General features: G+C 35.4%; 1 protein-coding gene across 2 annotated transcripts; it reads left to right on the forward strand.

Moving 5' to 3' along the window:
• Positions 1 to 13,017: 13,017 nt before the first annotated feature.
• Positions 13,018 to 17,805, forward strand: LOC113701188 (uncharacterized). Of its 2 annotated transcripts, XM_072058702.1 has the most exons (5): positions 13,018 to 13,648; positions 14,346 to 14,643; positions 15,355 to 15,405; positions 15,868 to 16,305; positions 17,550 to 17,805. In XM_072058702.1, the coding sequence occupies exons 1-4, from the start codon at positions 13,332 to 13,334 to the stop codon at positions 16,258 to 16,260; spliced, it is 1,059 nt and encodes a 352-aa protein (XP_071914803.1). In that variant the 5' UTR covers positions 13,018 to 13,331; the 3' UTR covers positions 16,261 to 16,305; positions 17,550 to 17,805. The 2 variants fall into 2 exon arrangements, with proteins under 2 accessions (XP_071914803.1, XP_071914802.1); XM_072058701.1 differs by lacking the exon at positions 17,550 to 17,805 and having other exon boundaries at positions 15,868 to 16,772.
• Positions 17,806 to 19,747: the final 1,942 nt, after the last annotated feature.

Raw genomic sequence — 19,747 nt, forward strand, 5'->3', positions numbered from 1 at the left:
TACGAATCAGACTAGAGAATCTCTATAAACTCCTAAGATTCTGACATAATTACTACAATCTCCAAAAAAAAAGAAGAAGAAGCAAAATTCACTAATAGAAAACCTACAAGTGAACAAAATTACCCATGAAGTCTCGTCCAATTACTTTCGGTCTCAATAAGTGAAGTCCACAACGAACTCCTGAAATCTTCCATCCCTAAAATAGGTGACCAACGAAAACTAGAAAAATATTTGTTAATCACACTCCTACCATAATTTTAATCATATAATTTTCATTATTAAACTATATGCAATTGTTTTTAAATGGATATAAATAAATAATGCTAGTAAATCAATTACCTACCAATTAAATGGGTTTAAATGAGTCACTTATCTAAACCCATTCAAAATTTATTACATGTCCAAATCTGCTTATTAACGTGCGAGTTTGGGTCGATCAATATAATTTTGAATTGTGATCGACACTTCTAAGTTAGAGTTGAGAGGATCATGTAAAAGGTACAATTAAATTTTATGATTAGATCAAAATGGTGTTTGGGGATTTCTTTTGAATTTTTTTCGTTATAGGTAGAGTTTGAATCCTCTACTTCTGACACTTCTTTTAAATTTTTTTCAGTGGAGATAAAGTTTAAACCTCCAACCTATAGTAAAAAAAAGGATTTAATCCCTTTTTAGTGGTAAGTGAGCTTTGGCCCTCAGTGGTTTAGATAGATATATACATGAAAACAAAAAGTCACGCTGTACAAAGCCGTTAAAAGATTTTTACACGCAGTAATTGGCAAAAGTAGAGTTGAGTGGTGTTCAGAAAACAAACATGACACGTGTAATTAACTCATGTGTGAAGTGACTTGGATCTACCACCAAGTTGAGGTACAGTCAGCCGTACTGGTTCAGTTATTAAATTAGAATTCTTAGGCTAAATGGCTTTCGTGCAGATGATTCGGATGGCTCTTGGAACCGTTGAAGGTCCCGCCTGCCTCTCATGTTTATCGTGAGGCCAGCATTCCAGCTTATGGAGGTCCAGCTTCATTGCGTTTGGACCACGCAGCGGTTTTCTTTCCCTTCATCTAATCACCTCGCCAGCTAGAATCCGCGGGGACAGTCAAAATTTGTCGCATTTTTTCTTGGGACGATTCCTGATTTTGGGTGCGTCACAGGACAACTTTATTCTCCTTTTTTAGTAGCACCAAGAATGGTCCATGTTTAACCATCCAAATTGGATTAGTTGTAACAATAATTACTTTCAATGCCGAAGAAAATCCTGTCGTGCATTAATGATACGCATTAATAAGTAAAGAGTCGTGTTTGAAACTTGGAATGTCCCGTGGAAGTTAGTGGCGTTCGTGCCATTTCCTTTTGTTTGGATGATTGAGCTTCCATGCGTAAAGTAAACATTTTGTCTACTTTGGGTTATCTGGCCCACCATGAGGGTAGATGCCCAGAGCGAGGTCGAGGTCAACTCGCCGCTCTTCTTCAGGTTACATTACATGAAATGCTGTTATCGTTAGTTCGAGAGGACAGGAAAAAAAATGAAAAAAGAAAAACGAAAAAAGATGGCGCTAATAAAAAGCAAAGGAACATGATGGTTAAGAGGAGAGAGAGGCTGAAAATGCAAAATGAAAGACTCAGTACACAAACTTCAGCATGGATGCAATGCAATAAAGATGGCCTGATAGCCACGAAGACATCATCATTAGCCTATCAAAAAGCATTGGGATGTGCTATTATTACGTAATTAATGAGGATAGGAATATAATCACTAATAGTACACCTAGATATGCAACCAAACCGGAAGCTGATGTGGCTTGGCATAGGTATGCAACAAAACTGAAAGCTGATGCGGCTTGGCAGACAGATATGATATGACAGGATGCCTCTGTGGGGACGGTGGGTGGGATTTGGGGTCTTTACCTGCGATATACAGAGTACTAAAAAAAAAAAATAATAATAATAATAAGCAGTAATAGGAGGGATCGAGAAGGTTTTGATTTAAAGATTAAAATTAATATATTCTAAAACTTAAAGATTTTGAGTTCCAATCTTCCTTTTCCTTTCCTCTACTTAAATCCTATCATTTCTTTGCTTAAAAGTAATTTGAAAAAAAGAAGGGGCCAATTGCCAAACTGAAGTATTACAAGAAAAGAAAGTACAATTGCAGATTGCCAAAGTAAGAAATGGCCTTAATTTGAGCAGATCACATTGAACATACAACTGTTGAACTGCCCACCATGCCACATCTACTTGCCACGTTCTGTAACGTTTTTAAGCCTTTCCCTTTCCTCTTTGTAGCAAGTAATTTTCCGGCAAACAAATATATATTTGATCCCTTTCCTTTGAACCAACCAAAAAAATAAATAAATAAATGGAGTCAATGATGTAATGATGAGGTAAAGAACGCGTATGCATGCATGGCGATTAATTTTCATCCAAGTGTGAATGAGAAGAGGACACATATCAAAATTTTAGTGTGAAAGAAGAAATCCATGAACTCGTCGTATCCTATTCCTATCTTTTATTGGATTGGTGGAGGGTCAAAGTACCCCAATTACATAGTATACTTATACTAACAAACAAGGGTGTGGTCTTATCAGCAAAATATCACAAAGACAACGAATTGCATGGAAACCTGCGTGGACCAGAAAGATAAAAGGGATGTTTAGTTGCTGGATACGAGGCAGGGACGGTCATCAGGTGGATCGTTCCTGAACTGTTCATGGCCAAGATTTGATTCCAAAAATTTGTATGGTCCAAATCATTTCTTATACCTCGTTTTTAATAACGTGTGTGGGGCTCACAAAAATTTGTTCTAAAGTTACACGTTGTGTAAATAAAGTTACGCCGTGTGAAAATAAAGTTACGCGCTGTACAAAATGTATATAATTATCAGGAACGCTTGCACCTGCAACCGTTGCTGCCCCTGGTCCCTGGCTGCTGGACTGGACTGGACTGGACTGGGAAGAGAATCCAACCGACGTCTTCTTGTATCCTTTCAACGCTTAGCAATAAGATCACAAAGACAATGAATTTGGTCGGTTTCATTTTAAAGAAAGATTCTTTTGGTAATTGCAATTATAATCATCGTAAGTGCCTTGTCCCTTAGCAGAAAGAACTACTATTAAGAAAAAACAAAAATTAAGACAGTATCGCATTAAAAATTAAGAAAAGTTTTTTTTTTCGTTTTAAAGTTATGTGCTGGAAAAACCGTCAAGTCATCAGAAGTGCAGTATTATCACATAAGCTTGTTCAAAACACTAATCGTAGAGAAAAGATTCAGTACATGAGCTATAGTACTAAAAAGAAAAAGGAAAAATGCAGATGAAGAAGGCCAATCTAATTGTGCCCAGAAGAGAAGAAGATGGCCTAAAGAATAATAATTTGTTCGAAAACCATTGAAGAAATTCTGCCAAAATAAATGATCTTACGATATTATATATGAAAAGAGTACTGATAAAGGTGTACAAAAAAAAAAAAAGAAGATGGGGTTTTAAGTTTTGACCAGAAATTACGTGTGGCGCAGACGAAGTCGATGGTACAATCTTCTATCGCTCTATCTTTTTATGTTTTTTTTTTTTTTGACCAGAAATTACGTGTGGTGCAGACGAAGTCGATGGTACAATCTTCTATCTCTCTATCTTTTTATGTTTTTTTTCCCATCTCATTTCAATTAGCAAACTTTAACCTTTGCAATGAGATATGGACATTAGCAAATGTGAAGTGGCGCCCATGCATCCTCACCTGTAGCAAATGTAGAAAAAATTTTCCACAATCAACTGGTGGGACATTAATATTGGGCAGAAAGGAAAAACCAAGAAAATCGTTTAAAATAATACTCTAAAAATATTGCAAAAGCAAGGAGTCAAATTTAGTTTTTTTTTTCCCTAAAAAAAAAAGAAAAGAAAAGAAGAAGTTGTCCAACTTCACTAATGGTGCTTGAATCGATATCGTTTTGTCATGTTTATATGCATCCAAAATTTTGTTTCTCCTCAATGGTACTGGTGTTAATTGCGAGTGATTTTGATGCTCTTAACAAAATTGGTGGAGTTTTGACTTGAACTTTAATCACCTCATATGGTCAGTAGAGATGGCAACTAATTAAAATAGCTTTTTAACTTATCGTTGTGTATTGTACAGATGTAACACGTCATTTTGGCAGTAGAGATGTAAAAATGAGCACTTACACTTAAAAAAGTGATTTTGGCATGCATGCATGCATCGTTTCCAACATGTTCATTGGTTCCCCGAAAGTATATCTTTCTTTAATTCCAGCATGATTGGATTCACAAGCTAACAACCAAACGGATTTCCTGATCCCATATCAAATCATAAAATCTAAAAGAAACTTAAGCCTTTCTGCCGTCAAATCATGACTGCCACTAACTCCCTGGTACCAAATTTCCCGAATCTCAAAGCCACATATACAAAGAAACTTTTACCTTCTTAACTGACATTAGCAGCATGGAAAGAACAGCCAGAGAACGAATCAGACTAGAGAATCTCTATAAACTCCTAAGACTCTGACGTAATTACTACAATCTCCAACAAAAAAAAATTGCAAAATTCACTAATAGAAAACCTACAAGTGAACAAAATTACTCGTGAAGTCTCGTCCAATTACTTTCGGTCTTAATAAGTGAAGTCTCTAGGAAGTACTAAATTCTTCCATCCCTAAAAATTGAGTGACCCAAAAACACTAGAAAAAATATTATTTGCACTCTCATTTTTTTGCTGATCACACTCTTACCATAATTTTAATTGTATAGTTTCATTATTAAACTGTATGTAATTATTTTTAATAAATGGATATAAATGAATAATGCTAGTCAATCAATTATGTACCAATTAAATGGGTTTAGATGAGTCACCTATCTAAACCCAGTCAAAATTTATTATCTGCGCAAATCAGCTTATTAATGTGTGAGTTAGGGTGGATTAGTATAATTTTGGATTGTGATTAACATATCTAGCTTACTATTATGGGAATCCCATAAAAGGTACAATTTAACTCTATATTCCGTACTTTCATATTCTAGATAGATAGATCTATACATGAAGAAAAAAAAAGAAAAAAAAAGAAGTCACGCTACACAACCAATTTAGGATTTTTACGTGCAGTAATTGGTAAAAGTAGGGTTGAGTTCAGAAAACAAACATCACACGTGTAATAACGCATGCGTGAACTCACTTAGATCTAACCACCAACTTGAGGTAGATTCAGCTGTTCTGGTTCAGTTATTAAATAAATTATAGATTAATAATTCTTTGGCTGTTCAGCGGTTGTGGTTCAGTTATTAAATTATACTACTTAATTCTTTGGCTAAGTGGCCCTTGTGCAGATATTTAAGACAGATTCGGATGGCTTTGGAACCGTTCAAGGTTACCCACGCAGCTGTTTTCCTATGACCTGCCAGCAAGAATCCACGCAGCTGTTTTCTTGCTTTTGGGTGCATCACGAGACAGCTTTTTTCTTATTCTTCTTCTTCTTCTTCTTTCTTTGCTTTTTAATGGCACCAAGAATGGTCCATTAACCATCCAAATTGGATTAGGTGAAACAATAATTAATTTCAATGCAGAAGAAAATCTTGTCGTGGATTTATGGATGGTGCGCATTAATAAGTGAGGAGTCGTGTTAGAATCTTGGAATGTCCTGTGCGCCTTTTCATTTTTTGTTTGGATGATTGAGCCTCCATGCATCCATGCATAAAGTGAACAGTTTGTCTACTTTGGGTTATATGAAATGCTGTTATCGTTAGTTCGAGAGGACCAAAAAAAAAAATGAAAATTAAAAGATGGCACTAATAAAAAGCAAAGGAACATGATGGTTAGAGGAGAGTAAGTTTGAAATGCAAAATGAAAGGCTCGTACAGAAACTTGGGCATGGAATGGCTGCAGTAAAGATGGACTGAAAGCTACCCAAGACATCATTATCTTATCGGAAAGCTTTGAGATGTACTATTATTATGTAATTAATCAGGATAGCAATATAATAATCACTAATAGTGCACCATAAACGCACTAATAGGACTCGGGCATTCACGAATTCGTGGTACCAACTCTTGGACGTTGTCTTATCGGCAAAAGATTGAATCAATTTCCTTTCTTCTTTCTTATTTCGTTTTTCCCTTTTTTTTTTTTTGGAAAATAAAATGGAAGTCCTTTTTTTTTTTGGGAATAAAATACAAGGCCTGAAGTACGTTGGTTGCGTCTATTTGGAGCTTGCACGTGTTCTCAATCTATGTACCATGATGAATGCTGCCTTGTTTTTCCTTTTCTGGTTTCTGGGTACGAGGTCCAACAAAAAATGTTTCATGCTTCATTGCTTTAAAATATGCTAATGGAGTCTTGCTTCCAGGAGAAGCAGGACCCAAAGAATATGCGCTGAATCTTGCCATAAGGGGTCCTATTCGGAGCTGTAATGATGAGTTTTTAAGTTTTGAGTGCGGTGCAGATGCAGTCAATGCCTCAATGGTACAATCTTTGCTCTCTCTCTCTCTCTCTCTGAGAGTATCTTTTCTCTCTCTGAGGCAGTCAATGGCGAAAGGTTACTAGTGCTAAATTAAGGTTCATATCAATCCTCTTCCTCATGTTTGACCGCTTGAGTTCTGAATGAATTAATTTTCGTTGAGCACTGGAACCCTCCTGTTTGCTCACCCACGTCAAAATAGAACGTCGGCGAGCAATCTTTCAAACACAGAATCATGCAAAGTACATAGCTTTTCCTTTTTCTTTTTGGCTTTTTGGTGGTGATAGCAACATTTACATTTTACAAATGCCATCCACTGCAATGAAGCAAGCACAACATAAGACAATTACCAAAGAAGGAGGAAAAAGAAACAAAGGCATGATGCTTTTCCAGATAAACAATCATCAGCTTGTCAAATCAGAAGTCTTAGATCGCAAAAGAGAGAGCGTTTCACAGTTCGGAGTAACAGATGCTTGGCTGCTGAAAAAGCGTGCTCCATATATACCCATCGCCCTTCTTTAGTCTCTCTGCCTCCCACTTCAGCCCAGTTGTTTTCCCCATTATCATTCATCGCAAGTACCCTTCTTCTCAAAAACTCTTCCTGAACACCCTGCTATGCATCCGTGACTGACTTCATTCTTCTTGTGCATTGCAGGTCCCTTGAAGATTGATCACAACAAGGATTCTACTACTATCCAAGCCTTGCCACACTCGAAAGTAAATTTCCATTGCTTCTTCGTGTTTTCTGATTTGAATTCTTTGGTCCAATTAATCATCTTCCTCAAGTTTCTATTTCAAAAGCCTCAATCTTCAGGTTTTCTTGGATGTTGTTTAATTATCAAAAAGCAAAAAGCCTCTAATGTTGATCTGTGTACATAGCTTATTATTGTTGACATGGGTAAAGAGGTGTAATCAAGATGAGCAGCAATATAATATTAGTCCTCCTCATTAAACATTCATGCAGATTTTTTAGAGTTCTCTCTTTCCTTTTCAGAGTTTTTAGTTTTTTGTTAACGTTTTCATTTTGGGTAGCTCTGTTTCCCATTGGGTCTAGGTCAAGCAAGAAGTTTTAGGGCTTTTCTTTGTTGATGTTCTTTATAGATTTGCACCAACAACAAGAACAACTTCTGTAGCCTGCAACTCTCCTTCATTTGGATAGCTCTATCTCTTCCGCTTGTAAGACAACTGGATCTAGCATCAATGGCGAGTTACTCCATCCATGGAGATTATGAGGGTTTTCTTTTTTCTCTGTGTTTTTTTTTTTTTTAATAAAGATATCTTCGCTTGTAAGAAAATTGTAGAACCATTAGGTCCCTTGACTATAACCATGTTAATTGCACTTTTAAAAAGGGCTAGTTCCACTTCGGTCCCTTGACTTATAACCCATTCCACTTTGCTCTAATTTTGGACACATTACAGCTAACAATACCTACATTTTTAGGTATGTCCCATTTTGGTCCAGCTATTAATAGTGTTAAAACAGTTAAGGGAGTTATTAGTAGTGCTGAAAAAAATTAGGCTCTATCATGTACACTCACACGCATGTAAATCAGTAGGTCAGAGTTCACTTCTCACCTCCTATTTGTCGTTAGTTCACTATTTGTACCCTTAATGTTTGGACATATTCCACACTTAACTAATTAAACAGGGTGAACAGCTCTACTGCTATGGTGTATCTTATCAAGAACAATAAATAAATTACATAGGTGTTTATTGGATTTTGTTTTTTAAATAAACTACACATGTTTAATCATTCATAAATGAATCATTTGTGAACAAGTTTAATTATCTTTTACTTTAATTTACAGAATGCGCTATTCCTCACTTAGACATTTCTATCCTTGCTTTTTCTAGTTTATTTTAATATTTTCTATAATTGTAGGGATATAAAAATTACAAAAATAAGCGTTTGAATTTTACACTAGCGAGGTCATGCATGAAATGGCAGGTAAAAAGTTATGTATCCTACCCATTCAAATTTGTATAACAGATAAAAACCAAGTAAGGGGATGGAATGTGTCCAAAAATTAGAATTTGAGTGCAAAAAGTAAAAGCAAGTACTAATTTAGTGTGAAAACAGGAATTTGGCCTGCGAACCAATATTATGTGGCACTCAGATGCGTAACACTTGTTAGGACTCCCACAGCGCAATTAACAAATTAAAGAGTCCAATTAGTTGGACTATAGTGAAGACTTAGGGTGCAATTTATCTGAAACTAAAATTTAATAGGTAAAGTGATAATTGGTCATTAATTAGAAGGTCAAAAAAGTGAAATTAGTCCTTTTAAGTAATTATGCTTTCATTTGATTGAATTTTCATTAATTTTTCTACATTTTTCTTTCTTAAAAGAAGTGGATTTTCATTCCGTACGTACTGGGACTTCTAGCATTTACCGTGTACAAGCATTATCAATTTTCCCTAGTACATGAAGCAACTAATAATAAGGGTTTTGTGCACAAATGATAATACCATGTCACGTTCTCCTATCCCTCTTACAGAATTTCCCAAGGACAATTTAGGGGTTTTCTTTGGGTACTTATTTGAAGCTTTGTTTAACCGCCAGGTCGATCTTTAGCAAACTAGCGCAGGGACTATCTTGAAGTAAATGCATATTTCTCCAAATTTTTGTGGTGCTTTATTGATCCTACTTGGCTAAGAAAACAATATAATTAATGAATCAGTGATTAAACATTTCCATAAGTCAGTATAATGAAGATGAATTTTCTGTTGCTAATGTTTACATGCAAAAAAAAAAAAAAAAAAACTAAATGTTGATTTTATATTAGAATGGCTGATCAAGGAAGGCCTGAGCAACGTCCTGGGGATGAGGTCGTCATTCAATACCAGATACGCGGCAGAGGTGGTCTTGTGCAGAGGATAAAATACATTAGGATGAGCAGGTTCAACAGTTATGGATACCTTGAGTGGTATCTGTTAGAAATATGTGATAATCGAGATGGCGCAGACTTCCTAGACATAACCTACACCAGGTATGGTGATCCGTACAATGATGTGAATAACATTGAGCGTAGGCTGGGGAGCGAGCCATGGGAGGATTTTGCTGCAACTGTTTATCAAATTCTCATCAGGAGGGTTTGAGGCTTAAAAGTTCCAGTAGCACGTCAATCAACGCTTTCAGCGTTTATGATCATCAGCCGATGATTTTTGAGTGCTTTCTTCATCATTTCCCAGATGCGTTTTCTAGATAACTAATTAAGTAGTTCTTGTAATACAAAATATATATTTCAGTTCTTGCGCTTGTTTTTTATGGAATCATTTTTGTCTTATGATATGCTTGAGTGGTATTGAAAGTGCATAAAAACTTGTCATGATGATGCTCACTGCCCGCTAATTACTGCTTAAATGTTCTTGGCATTTAACGAGGTGGGGCTTCGAAAACGTGGGGATCTGATTGCGTGAATGGTGACAAGAATAGCAAGTCTATTGTGTATGTGTGATTTTTATATATAGGTAGGAAGAAATTAGCTAGTCTTTTGTCATTAAGTTCAAGGGATCTCAGGAATAATGTAACTTTGAACTCTTTATTTTCCTAAACCATTCCTTCTTTACACCCAATCAATAAATAAGTAAGCTTAATTATCCGTTATAAGTAGTATTAAACTATTTTAGCAAACCAACTACGGGGAACATAAAAAAGAAAAAAAAAAAGCAGAGAGCATGTGCAAGAAAAGTAGGAATGGTGACAAGAATAGCTAGTACGTACTAAGATTAGGATGCAATAGAAAGAGATACATGATAATGTCGGCATATTAAGATTAGGAGGATGCAATAGAGAGAGAAACGTGATAACAAAGATGATCAGAAGAATAATACTATTATATACTTGTACAAACATTATTTTAGTTCTAGAGATGTTTGTTTCCTTTATTAACTCACGTTCATAAGATAATTAACTGGATCTTCAGAGAAGTACAGACTCATTAATTAACTGGATCTTAATTAAAGATAGATCCTCTTCCTGGTGGAACAAACTTAAATTCATTAATTTGTCTCTTAGCTTCATTATTAAATTTCATAAGCCTTGTTGAAGAACATCATGGCATATAAGGTCAAGGCTTTGTATTAATAATTGGACCGTGTTCAGCTCATGAATGCCAACATTCTTTAATTTACGCATAGATATTGTGACCCGAATTTTCTTAAATGCTACATTATCTATCAATTTTGATTCTTTTAACACTTTTTTTTTTTTTTTTTAAGAAACGAGAACCAGAAGATGCATTCGATTCATCAAAAGTATTTACAAGTCACCATTTATAAATATCCTTTTGTAGCCAAGGCAAAAGATAGTCAGGGGGCTATCAAAAACCATACATCCTACTATATATATCAAAAGGCAGTTCCAATGCATGCATGGATAATGCGTCTGCTGCAAAGTTACATTATTCTCTTGGCCGAAACTCCAGATGGCAACTGGGTAGTAAACCAACCGCTTTGGGCTGTTGGCCAACACCAAGTTCTTAAGATTTTGTGGGGTGGAAGTTTAAGCATTCAAATCTTATTTCCTATTAATTGTCACAGTATATGATTTCTCTAAAAATTCATATGAGTGGTCCGATGGTAGTTTAGTCCCTACCGATTCTCCGTAGGTTCAGTTAGGTCTCTTCCTTATATTAGGATAAAATAGGATAATATAGATAAAATGACAATAGAAAAAAAAAAAAAAAAAGGGATAAATTTCCTGGCAGTCCTTCACAAGGTTGCTTTTGCTCGAGTTTTCCTGCATGTAGCATTAGCAATAATCTGGCCTGCAGAATGCATGATGAGCTCATCGATTTTGAATGTCAGAGCCAAAAGCAGTCCTGCTGTAATCGCACGTAACACGGCCACGAAGTCACAATCTGCATATTGGGTAAAAAAAAAAAAATGATAAATTGCAACAGTCAGTACCAACCCTTTAAAAGTGAAGAAACGTAACCTAAAATATATATCAGACTCATTCTTCAGCATTATGTTGACTGGTTCATCTGAATAAATGCATTTATCGTGGCCTATGGCCAGTAAATAACTGTTATATTATTTATTAGTAGTTTATTTCTTCCTATGCATAAATGTTGAATATTGGAGAGCATCCATTTATCTAGCTAGCGACATGATGTGCCATTGAGACATACACGACAAAGGTCTAAATATTCCATGGCGCATCTGGATTTCTCTTCCAATTAACAATACTTCAATTTTAAAATGCTCAAGAGAAACGTAACCACTAAGAACCAAATGCCCATTAGACATGCATATATTAATATCCGCTAGCTAGCTTACCCTAGGTGTTGAATGAGTTTCAAGATTTGAGTTGAAGTACAACAATGATACATCTTAAGCCAACAAAAAAAAAAATCCCAATTTGAACTTAGCGACAACTTGAATCTATTACCTAAAATTGATTGCAGAAATAAAATAGAAGAGACCTTGGTAGAAGTAGGATCTGAAGTGATTGGGCAGAATTCTTATACTTTTACCTGCAGTAACAACTGACAAGAAAATAATGAAATACTCAGCAATTATTGCAAGAAAAGCATGGTTTAAAGATCAATGAAGGGGAGGAGAATAAGAATAATATTAAGTAGTAGAACATAAGTAACAATTTTGAATAACTTAAAGCAGTGCTAATTAAAGATCACCTAATTTCAAAGATTCAGAAAAGAAGGTTGAAGCAAGAAAAGGACAAAGCAAAAATAACAAAACATAAAAAGGGCCAAGCGTGCAAGTAGAGAATCTATTGAGTTATCCCAACTTTATTGTCTTCAGAAAACGATCAGCCACTGCCCCCTGGAGATGGAATTGGATCTCAAGTTTGTAGTCTCTTGAGATATTGACAAAACTTCAATCCTATTTAATATCTCAACAGCTTTTCTTTTAAAAATCCAAAGCCAAAAAGAAAAACAAAAAAAAAAACAACTATAATGATTGGTTCCATTACATGTGCTAAAACCACTTGAGGTGAGGGATGCAATCATCTGGATCTGTAAAAAGAAAACAGAAATCCCTCTGAATGCAAGTCCATCTGCATGAACAAGGAGTTGAATGAGCCAATACAAGTTGGCTCAGTTAGCAAAGACAGGTCACTTCCTCATAAAAAGGTCGTGTGTTTGAATCTTGTTGCCGATATGAGGACTGTGTTGATGGGTGATCTGTAAATATCTCTGTAAGTGACCTATGGTCCCGGAAGCTTGTCCTAATCCATGATAGTGATCGGAACCGAACTCACTCTTTTTTACCAAAAAAAAAAAGGTTGAATGAACATATTAGAAATAAAATTACTCTTGATTGACTACATAATTCAAAGGGTGAACGCAGGGCTGATTGTAAGATAGACAACAGCACTTCAATTTTAGAGCTTCAAAAGAAACGCAATACCAAGAACCAAATGTTTAATGTTGAAAAATCCAGGGTAGTCCAGCCCAACCATCTTTCAATACCAATACATCTACGTTATTAACAAACCCAAAAACATTGGGCCACCATTTCACCCAAAATTATTAATAATATCAATGATAAGGCCATATCTACAAAACAAAGAACAAAAAATAAACAAACCAAGCTCCAACCTTCCAACAAAAACATTTTGCTTATGCAACTGCTGTTGCGTCTTGGTTTTTTTTTTTCGAAGGAAATGTTGCATCTTCGTTTAAAACACAGCAATAACAGTGAGACGGGGAGTTGTAAAGCATGAATAATAGCTTAATTAGCCTTTCTCATATGGGAAAAAGATGGAGTACTTATTAGTTGCATCTTGCTGCTAGAAACTTTTGCCAGGCTTCGGGATTGAGAACAACAACAGAAGATTGCTAGTTTAAAATTCTATTCCAACCGAAGAGAAAAGGCCACAGAGCGAGAAAAAGAACAAGTATGCAATGCATGAAGCTTCTCTGGTTCTCATCTATTCCTTCACAGCTGTATAAACCACTAGATTCTAAGCCCGATAACCCATTGAAATTTAACCCCAGAGTTCAACTTCTGCGTAGCTCAAAACCTTATTATGCTGCAAAAACTGATGAACATGAAAATGGCCAGAATTCAGTAAAGACTCTACCTTTACCTTCCCATGTGAAAACCATCACCAGCACATCAAACCCATTTGTGAAGCATTGTTTAAAGCTTCGCCAGAGCTCTTCTTATCGCCACTCTCATGGCTCAGTCATTCTCGTGGGCTCTACTCCTATAAGGTCTCTTGGCTTTCTATCTCTGCATCGCTAAATTCCTGTTTTCTTGAACATTTGTTAATCTTGGTTCATTATGAAGTAAGATGTATGTACTGGAATGGGGTTTTGCTAATTGTGTTTCTACGGGATTTTGTTTCTTGTTTTTGATATGTCTTGTGAGTGTTTGTGCAAATGCTTGTGTTAGTGTGTGACAGTTTGTGGTTTGCATTGGGATGGTCAGCAAAGGAGTGAAATTTTAGTGATTGCAGTTAACAATTTAAGATTAATGATTTTACTGACTATTGCAGATGTCTCTCTAAGTGAGGAAAATCCTGGCAGAGATATCATTCTGCAATTCTACTGCTGTGTAATGCCGTGAGGAATCAATTAGTTCATAGATGTTTATTTTCTATGATCAAAGCTATGACTTGGGAATCTAGAGAAAGTAAAGGAATCAATGTTATTGCAACTTGAGTGGAAAACAACTCCAATTTTAGGGAAAAGATGAGGGAACCAGTTTTGTGCAGGGCTTGAGAAATAAATAGGAGGCTTTAGGTGGAGGTGTGAATAATAGTTCAAGAAGAACTCTGGTTAAACATGATAATGAATGCTTACTGCATGCTCATAAGATCATCATTGATGCCTCGTGCTTAGCTCTTTTTCCTCTGATTTTGTTATTTCTACTGCAGAGTATTTACATGATTGTTATAAACTTTTTCAGGGAGCTATACAGATTTCAAAACAAAATTGAAGATGGACTTACTGCAATAGAATGCTTACTTGTGCTTGATAACACTAATGTTCCTGAATACTTGAATAATCAGTCAATTCGACATGTCAAAGTTAGTTCACTGGTGATGAAGAAACTTTCTGGGCTGCAATCAACTGATTCCATTGACATGGCTGCGCTAATAAGAATTCCCTCAACATTTCATAGCATTGGTAGTTATCTGAAAGAAGAAGATTGTCATAAATGGTTCCCATCTCCTTATCGGATATTAGTCCTAGATGGAGTTCAGGTTATTTTCCTAACAATTACTATTCTTACCATTTCTATTTGTTCATTTTTTTCCTGGAGAAAGAAATCCTTCCAGATCACCCTTTTCATGGTGGATTGAGGTCATCAATTGTCTCCTAGTTTTGAAGTTATATTACACCCCAAATTCTTTCTAATCAGAGAATTCAAAGCACCAGTGTCAACAGCCTAAACGAAGGGGATGCAGATGATGTGCCCATCTTGCTCCCTTAATTTTTTTAAAAGGTTTACCAAAACATCGATTCTTTGTCTGATACTATCTTGCACCAGTAAAGTAAATCTGCTAATTGATCTTAGTAAGAAAACCAAATTGCATAACCTAGATAGCCATGTAAAAGAAAACCCTGGACCATCTTGATCCAGTAAGCCTTTAGCATTTTGGTTTATAAATGCTACAATAATAGTCGCTTACTAATTCAGAAGAAAGACAAGCCAAACTATCTTGGATCTAGACTATTTCAGTTTGGAACAGAGCTTATTTCTATGACATAGTGTCATTTAAGCTCGTGGGGTCCTTACCAATAGACAGTACTTATGGTACGAAATGGAAATAACTTAATTGGAAGTTTCAGATCTTGAATGAATTTTTGGGGAACCCATTATAATTCAGGCTATCAATAGTTCTTGCTGCTTGTGTACTAGCTCCTTTTGGATGGTCTGCAAATCACAAGCTCATGATGACTGTTCATTGCAGGACCCTGGTAATCTTGGCACGCTTCTTAGGTCAGCTATGGCCTTTAGATGGGTAAGGAAGATTGTACCGGTTTAGATAGTAAATGTTTCTGGCCTTCCTTTCTTGTAATACAATCAAGAAAATGCAATCTGCATCTAGTGCTTGTCATGATGTCTTGTAGAATGTTTGTCTCTGGTTAAAAGTAGCTTTTGAGGGCATGATGCTCATTAACCTAATGATCTTTTGTTTGTCAAGGTTTCATCTTTGTTGACAAGCCCACGCTGTTTATGAACAAAAATACTCCCTTTGCTTGAGAAGTTGTTGCCTTGATGAGTTGTATTGTGCATTGATCCAGAACTGAACTTCCTTTCAGTATTTTTATCTCTCTTTGGTTATACGAAGATGTAACTAGCAACAAGTCTGTCACATTTTACACATGTTCTCATCATTCTCTTCCTCTCTCTCTCTCTCGTTCACACAGACATTATTCTGGAGAGAATTAAAAGAAACTGATGTAATTGCTCATATCAATAGGATGGTGTGTTCTTACTTTCTGACTGTTGTGACCCATTCAATGATAAAGCCCTACGAGCAAGTCGAGGAGCCTCCTTTCAGCTTCCTATAGTGTCTGGTGGTTGGACGCATTTAGATGCTCTAAGAAGAGTTTTTCACATGAAGATTGTGGCTGGCCATCCTGCAAAAGGTGCGGAAGCAAAACCAGTTTCTTGCCTTTCTCAAGACTACGCAAACTCTTTAGTTGAAACTCCGTTATGCCTTGTTTTGGGCCGTGAAGGAAATGGTCTTTCTGAAACAAGTAAACAAGAATGCGAGCTTGTAAGCATTCCAATGGCGGGGGAGTTTGAGTCTCTCAATGTTTCAGTAGCTGGTGGGATATTCCTCTACATGTTACAGCCCAGGAAGATTTAATCTTGTTTCCTTGTGTAGAACGGGCGTTACTGAAGCGATTCAGAGGTACTATCCAGTGGTTTTTGTAGGCATTGTCACACACAAAAACAACCAACAAAAACTTATCCATTCTGAAGTAGAAGCTGATTGAGAAAGGCACTCGCTGATGGTTTAACATGACTAACTTTAACTAACTTCATTTCCCCTTTCATTGTGTAGCAGTGAAGTACATTCCATCATCATCTGATTTTCTCAGTTGTTTCCAGACCTATGGCATCACAACTAGGAAAAAAACAACCGTTTCATATCTTTCTTTGAAGAAATACATACAGTTTGCATACTTGTAGTTTGTCAGATTTGTTCGAGGATTCCAACTTAGAAATAGAAAAGAGGAAGAGTCAGGATAGCGTTTGTTTAAATTTGAGGAGCTTCATTATTAGTTTTTACATTATCAAGTATAGCACAGTGATCAGAGTAAAATGATAATTTTTGAGTTCTACTGGCAGGTTGATCCATTGTGTCCTTGCAGTCACTGATTATTCTTTGGTTTAAATCATAAATGTTGATGGTTTTTAGAAAGGGATAATTTCAAAAACCTCCCATGATGTTTCTCATAATATCACTTAACTTTCTTAGATTTTCAAAATCTCACCTATGTCCATTGATTTGACATTTTTTTGTAGCCCCTTCGGAGGAAAGGATAATTTCAGAAACTTCCCTCGAGATTTCTGACAATTTTATCTAGTTTTTCTTGAGATTTCAATATTACACTTGCTTTTCATGGCCATACAAAATGACCATAATAACCTTACCATACTAATTTGTTCATGCAATTAAACAATTCACTCCTAATCTTGTGCATATGAATGTATCATATAATCAGTTATTTAATGGAAACAAAAATAAGATTCACTCGTGGAATAACCAGTTATGTTTTAAATACAACTTTAATAAATTAATTTTTAACTTTGCTTGGAGAATCTAGAGATGAACAGAAGAAGATGTAAGCTGAAAGTTTAGTTTAAAAAGGACGGGATTGGTATTGATATTCTAACATTTGAGAGATACGATGTTATATTAATACGGTTATTAAAATTTTTTGAGTTTAACAGTGTTGATTTTTTTTTTTTAAACTTAGATTGGGATTCTAGAATTTAGGATTGATCGTAACGGTCCTCCAACCTTCGATCTCTGCAATTTTAATTACTTCATAGATCGGACATGAAAATTCGTATTACCAGTTTGATTGCTTTTGTCTGAATATGTGAAACTTAATTTCATAATTCATTTTACTTTTGTTTGTTTAGCAGTGTGACATTCGTCTTTAACTTGGGATTCAAAGCTGAAAGATGCATGCGGAGTTTAGCACTTGATTGGATTGAAGCGCTTGTTTATCGAACTTCCTGACCCGATCGATTATCTTAATTTTGATGCAATTTGTGTGCTAGTTAGATGCAGAGAGCGTAAAATTCAGATGTTGTTTATGAACATCCACAAATTTCTCTTTTTTATTATTATCAATTTGTATATGAAAAATGAATGCGTATTACTTTTATGTCTAAGTGTATTTAATGGGTTTAGAGTAATCAAGCATTTTTTTATTTTTTTTTTTTAACCTCCCACCTCTCCCAATATCCTTCCCACCTCTAATTATCAGATTCGGAATTTGTGCCTAGACTCAGAATTTGTACTTTGAATAAAAGAATATGACGGGCAGTAAGAACCCTCCCCTGTCTACTAAACTAACCCTAGTGAATAGTGTAATTATGAAGCTTAAAACACATGCAAAAGATTATGCGTGTAAAACTAACAACAAACAAACAGTTGTAAGACCAAAAAGAAAAGAAGAAACAAAAAATTACAGGATAGATTACCGTGTCCTATTAAAGTTTGTCGCAATTGCAAGGACCTCTCTCAGGTTTTGGAAATTACAATTGCCCACCCCATCTATTAATTTTTTGGAAGTTACTCTTATCATTAGAATTTAGAAGTCTAATTTATGTCCATCCTTTCCTAATCGTGAGTTTTGATTCCCGTTTGTACCGTGCAGTAAGTAATAACCGTTAAGAATATATAAAATTTTGTTGATATTATTTCTAAGGAATGTTAATGTAACACAATCTAACACTCGAAAGAATGTCATAGCAAGAAATTCTAACATTTTGAAGTAGGTTTCTGCCACTATGACAAGTGTAAAGGGTAAAATATCAAATATTTGCACCAAACCCCAAAGAAGAAATGAGTCTCTCTTTTTTCCTTTAAAAAAAAAAAAAAGGAAACAAGAAGAAGAAGAAGGAAGGAAGGAAGGAATTTAATAGAGTTATGTAAAGAAAAGGAAAAGATGGAATTAATTAAGTTTCCAACTATCAAAAACTAAGATAGATAGTGTCCCAATTTATAATGTAAAGGTACCTTTAATTATGAAGAACACAACAACTCAACTAGAGATGGGTACAATTTATAATGTAAAGTCATAAAGGTACCATGTTTTGCAAATCTCATGTATCTATACTCTTTACACGTGATGTTGCAGTGTAGTGAGACATATACTTGTAAGAAGTACTTTTCTCCTATTGAGAAGTATTGTACTGCATTAGGTAAGCAATTTCTCTCTGATTTTCCTCTTGTCTAATAATACAGTTAATGCTTGATTTCGATTAATACTTTCACACTTGACTACAGACGAGAAAGGGTTGTCCAGTGCTGGCTAGAAAGCATATCTATTATTCCCTGTCAAATTAAAAAGCACTCCATCTCTTAGTTAAATTAACTCCCGAAACTTCAACATTTGCCTCCAGAAAGGCTCCTACAATTTGCAAGCATGTTTTCGACCTCCAAGAAGACGTACGTAATTTCCTTCTCTAAGTCTCTCTTATGATTGCCAATGTTAAATGTACACAAGATAAAGGTTGTGGAATGAGGTCATGAAAATATACCGTCCAAAAAGACAAAAAAAAAAAAATAGAAACAAAATTTGTACACATGGTATGAATCAAACGGTAATAATGTATACACTGTCAGTGTATATGAGATTTACTTAAAAAATATATATATAAACTTTAAAAATGATTTTTTTTTAAAAAAAAAAACTTTTCTTTACTTGTCTTGGAACGGCCTACAGCTCATGTACAAAGCACGTCTTTTTGTAGAATAACCCCAAAATAATACAAGTCAGACACAGTTAAGTGTACCTGCAAAACATCTAAAAATTTATATGGTGTCTTGGTAGCTTAATTACTGTCATTTGTGTGCTAATTTCTGCTTGTGTTTAGATAGAATCCTAGTCTATCGAGATTGAGAGCCAAATGGAACCCAATTCTTTTTTCTTTTTTCTATCCAATTGGAACCCAGTTCAACAAAAATTATATACATGGAGGAGTATTGCCCATAGCTCTAATTACACGTCTTGCTTGCAACATTGCAGTGCATTGCTGAAAGAAAAAACAATTGTAAGCCGTATGCTAGTCTTGTGAAGCATTGCATTCAACTAGGTAACAACTTTCGATAT

The sequence above is a fragment of the Coffea arabica genome, chromosome 7e (assembly GCF_036785885.1).
Source record: "Coffea arabica cultivar ET-39 chromosome 7e, Coffea Arabica ET-39 HiFi, whole genome shotgun sequence".
Taxonomy (NCBI): domain Eukaryota; kingdom Viridiplantae; phylum Streptophyta; class Magnoliopsida; order Gentianales; family Rubiaceae; genus Coffea; species Coffea arabica.

Bases quoted from the DNA above. Each gene is read 5' to 3' on its own strand.
- LOC113701188 (XM_072058702.1), top strand. From the start codon at position 13,332: ATGCAATGCATGAAGCTTCTCTGGTTCTCATCTATTCCTTCACAGCTG. The intron at 14,644-15,354 runs GTTATTTTCCTA...TGTTCATTGCAG, and splicing joins TAGTCCTAGATGGAGTTCAG to GACCCTGGTAATCTTGGCAC. The intron at 15,406-15,867 runs GTAAGGAAGATT...TCATATCAATAG, and splicing joins CAGCTATGGCCTTTAGATGG to GATGGTGTGTTCTTACTTTC.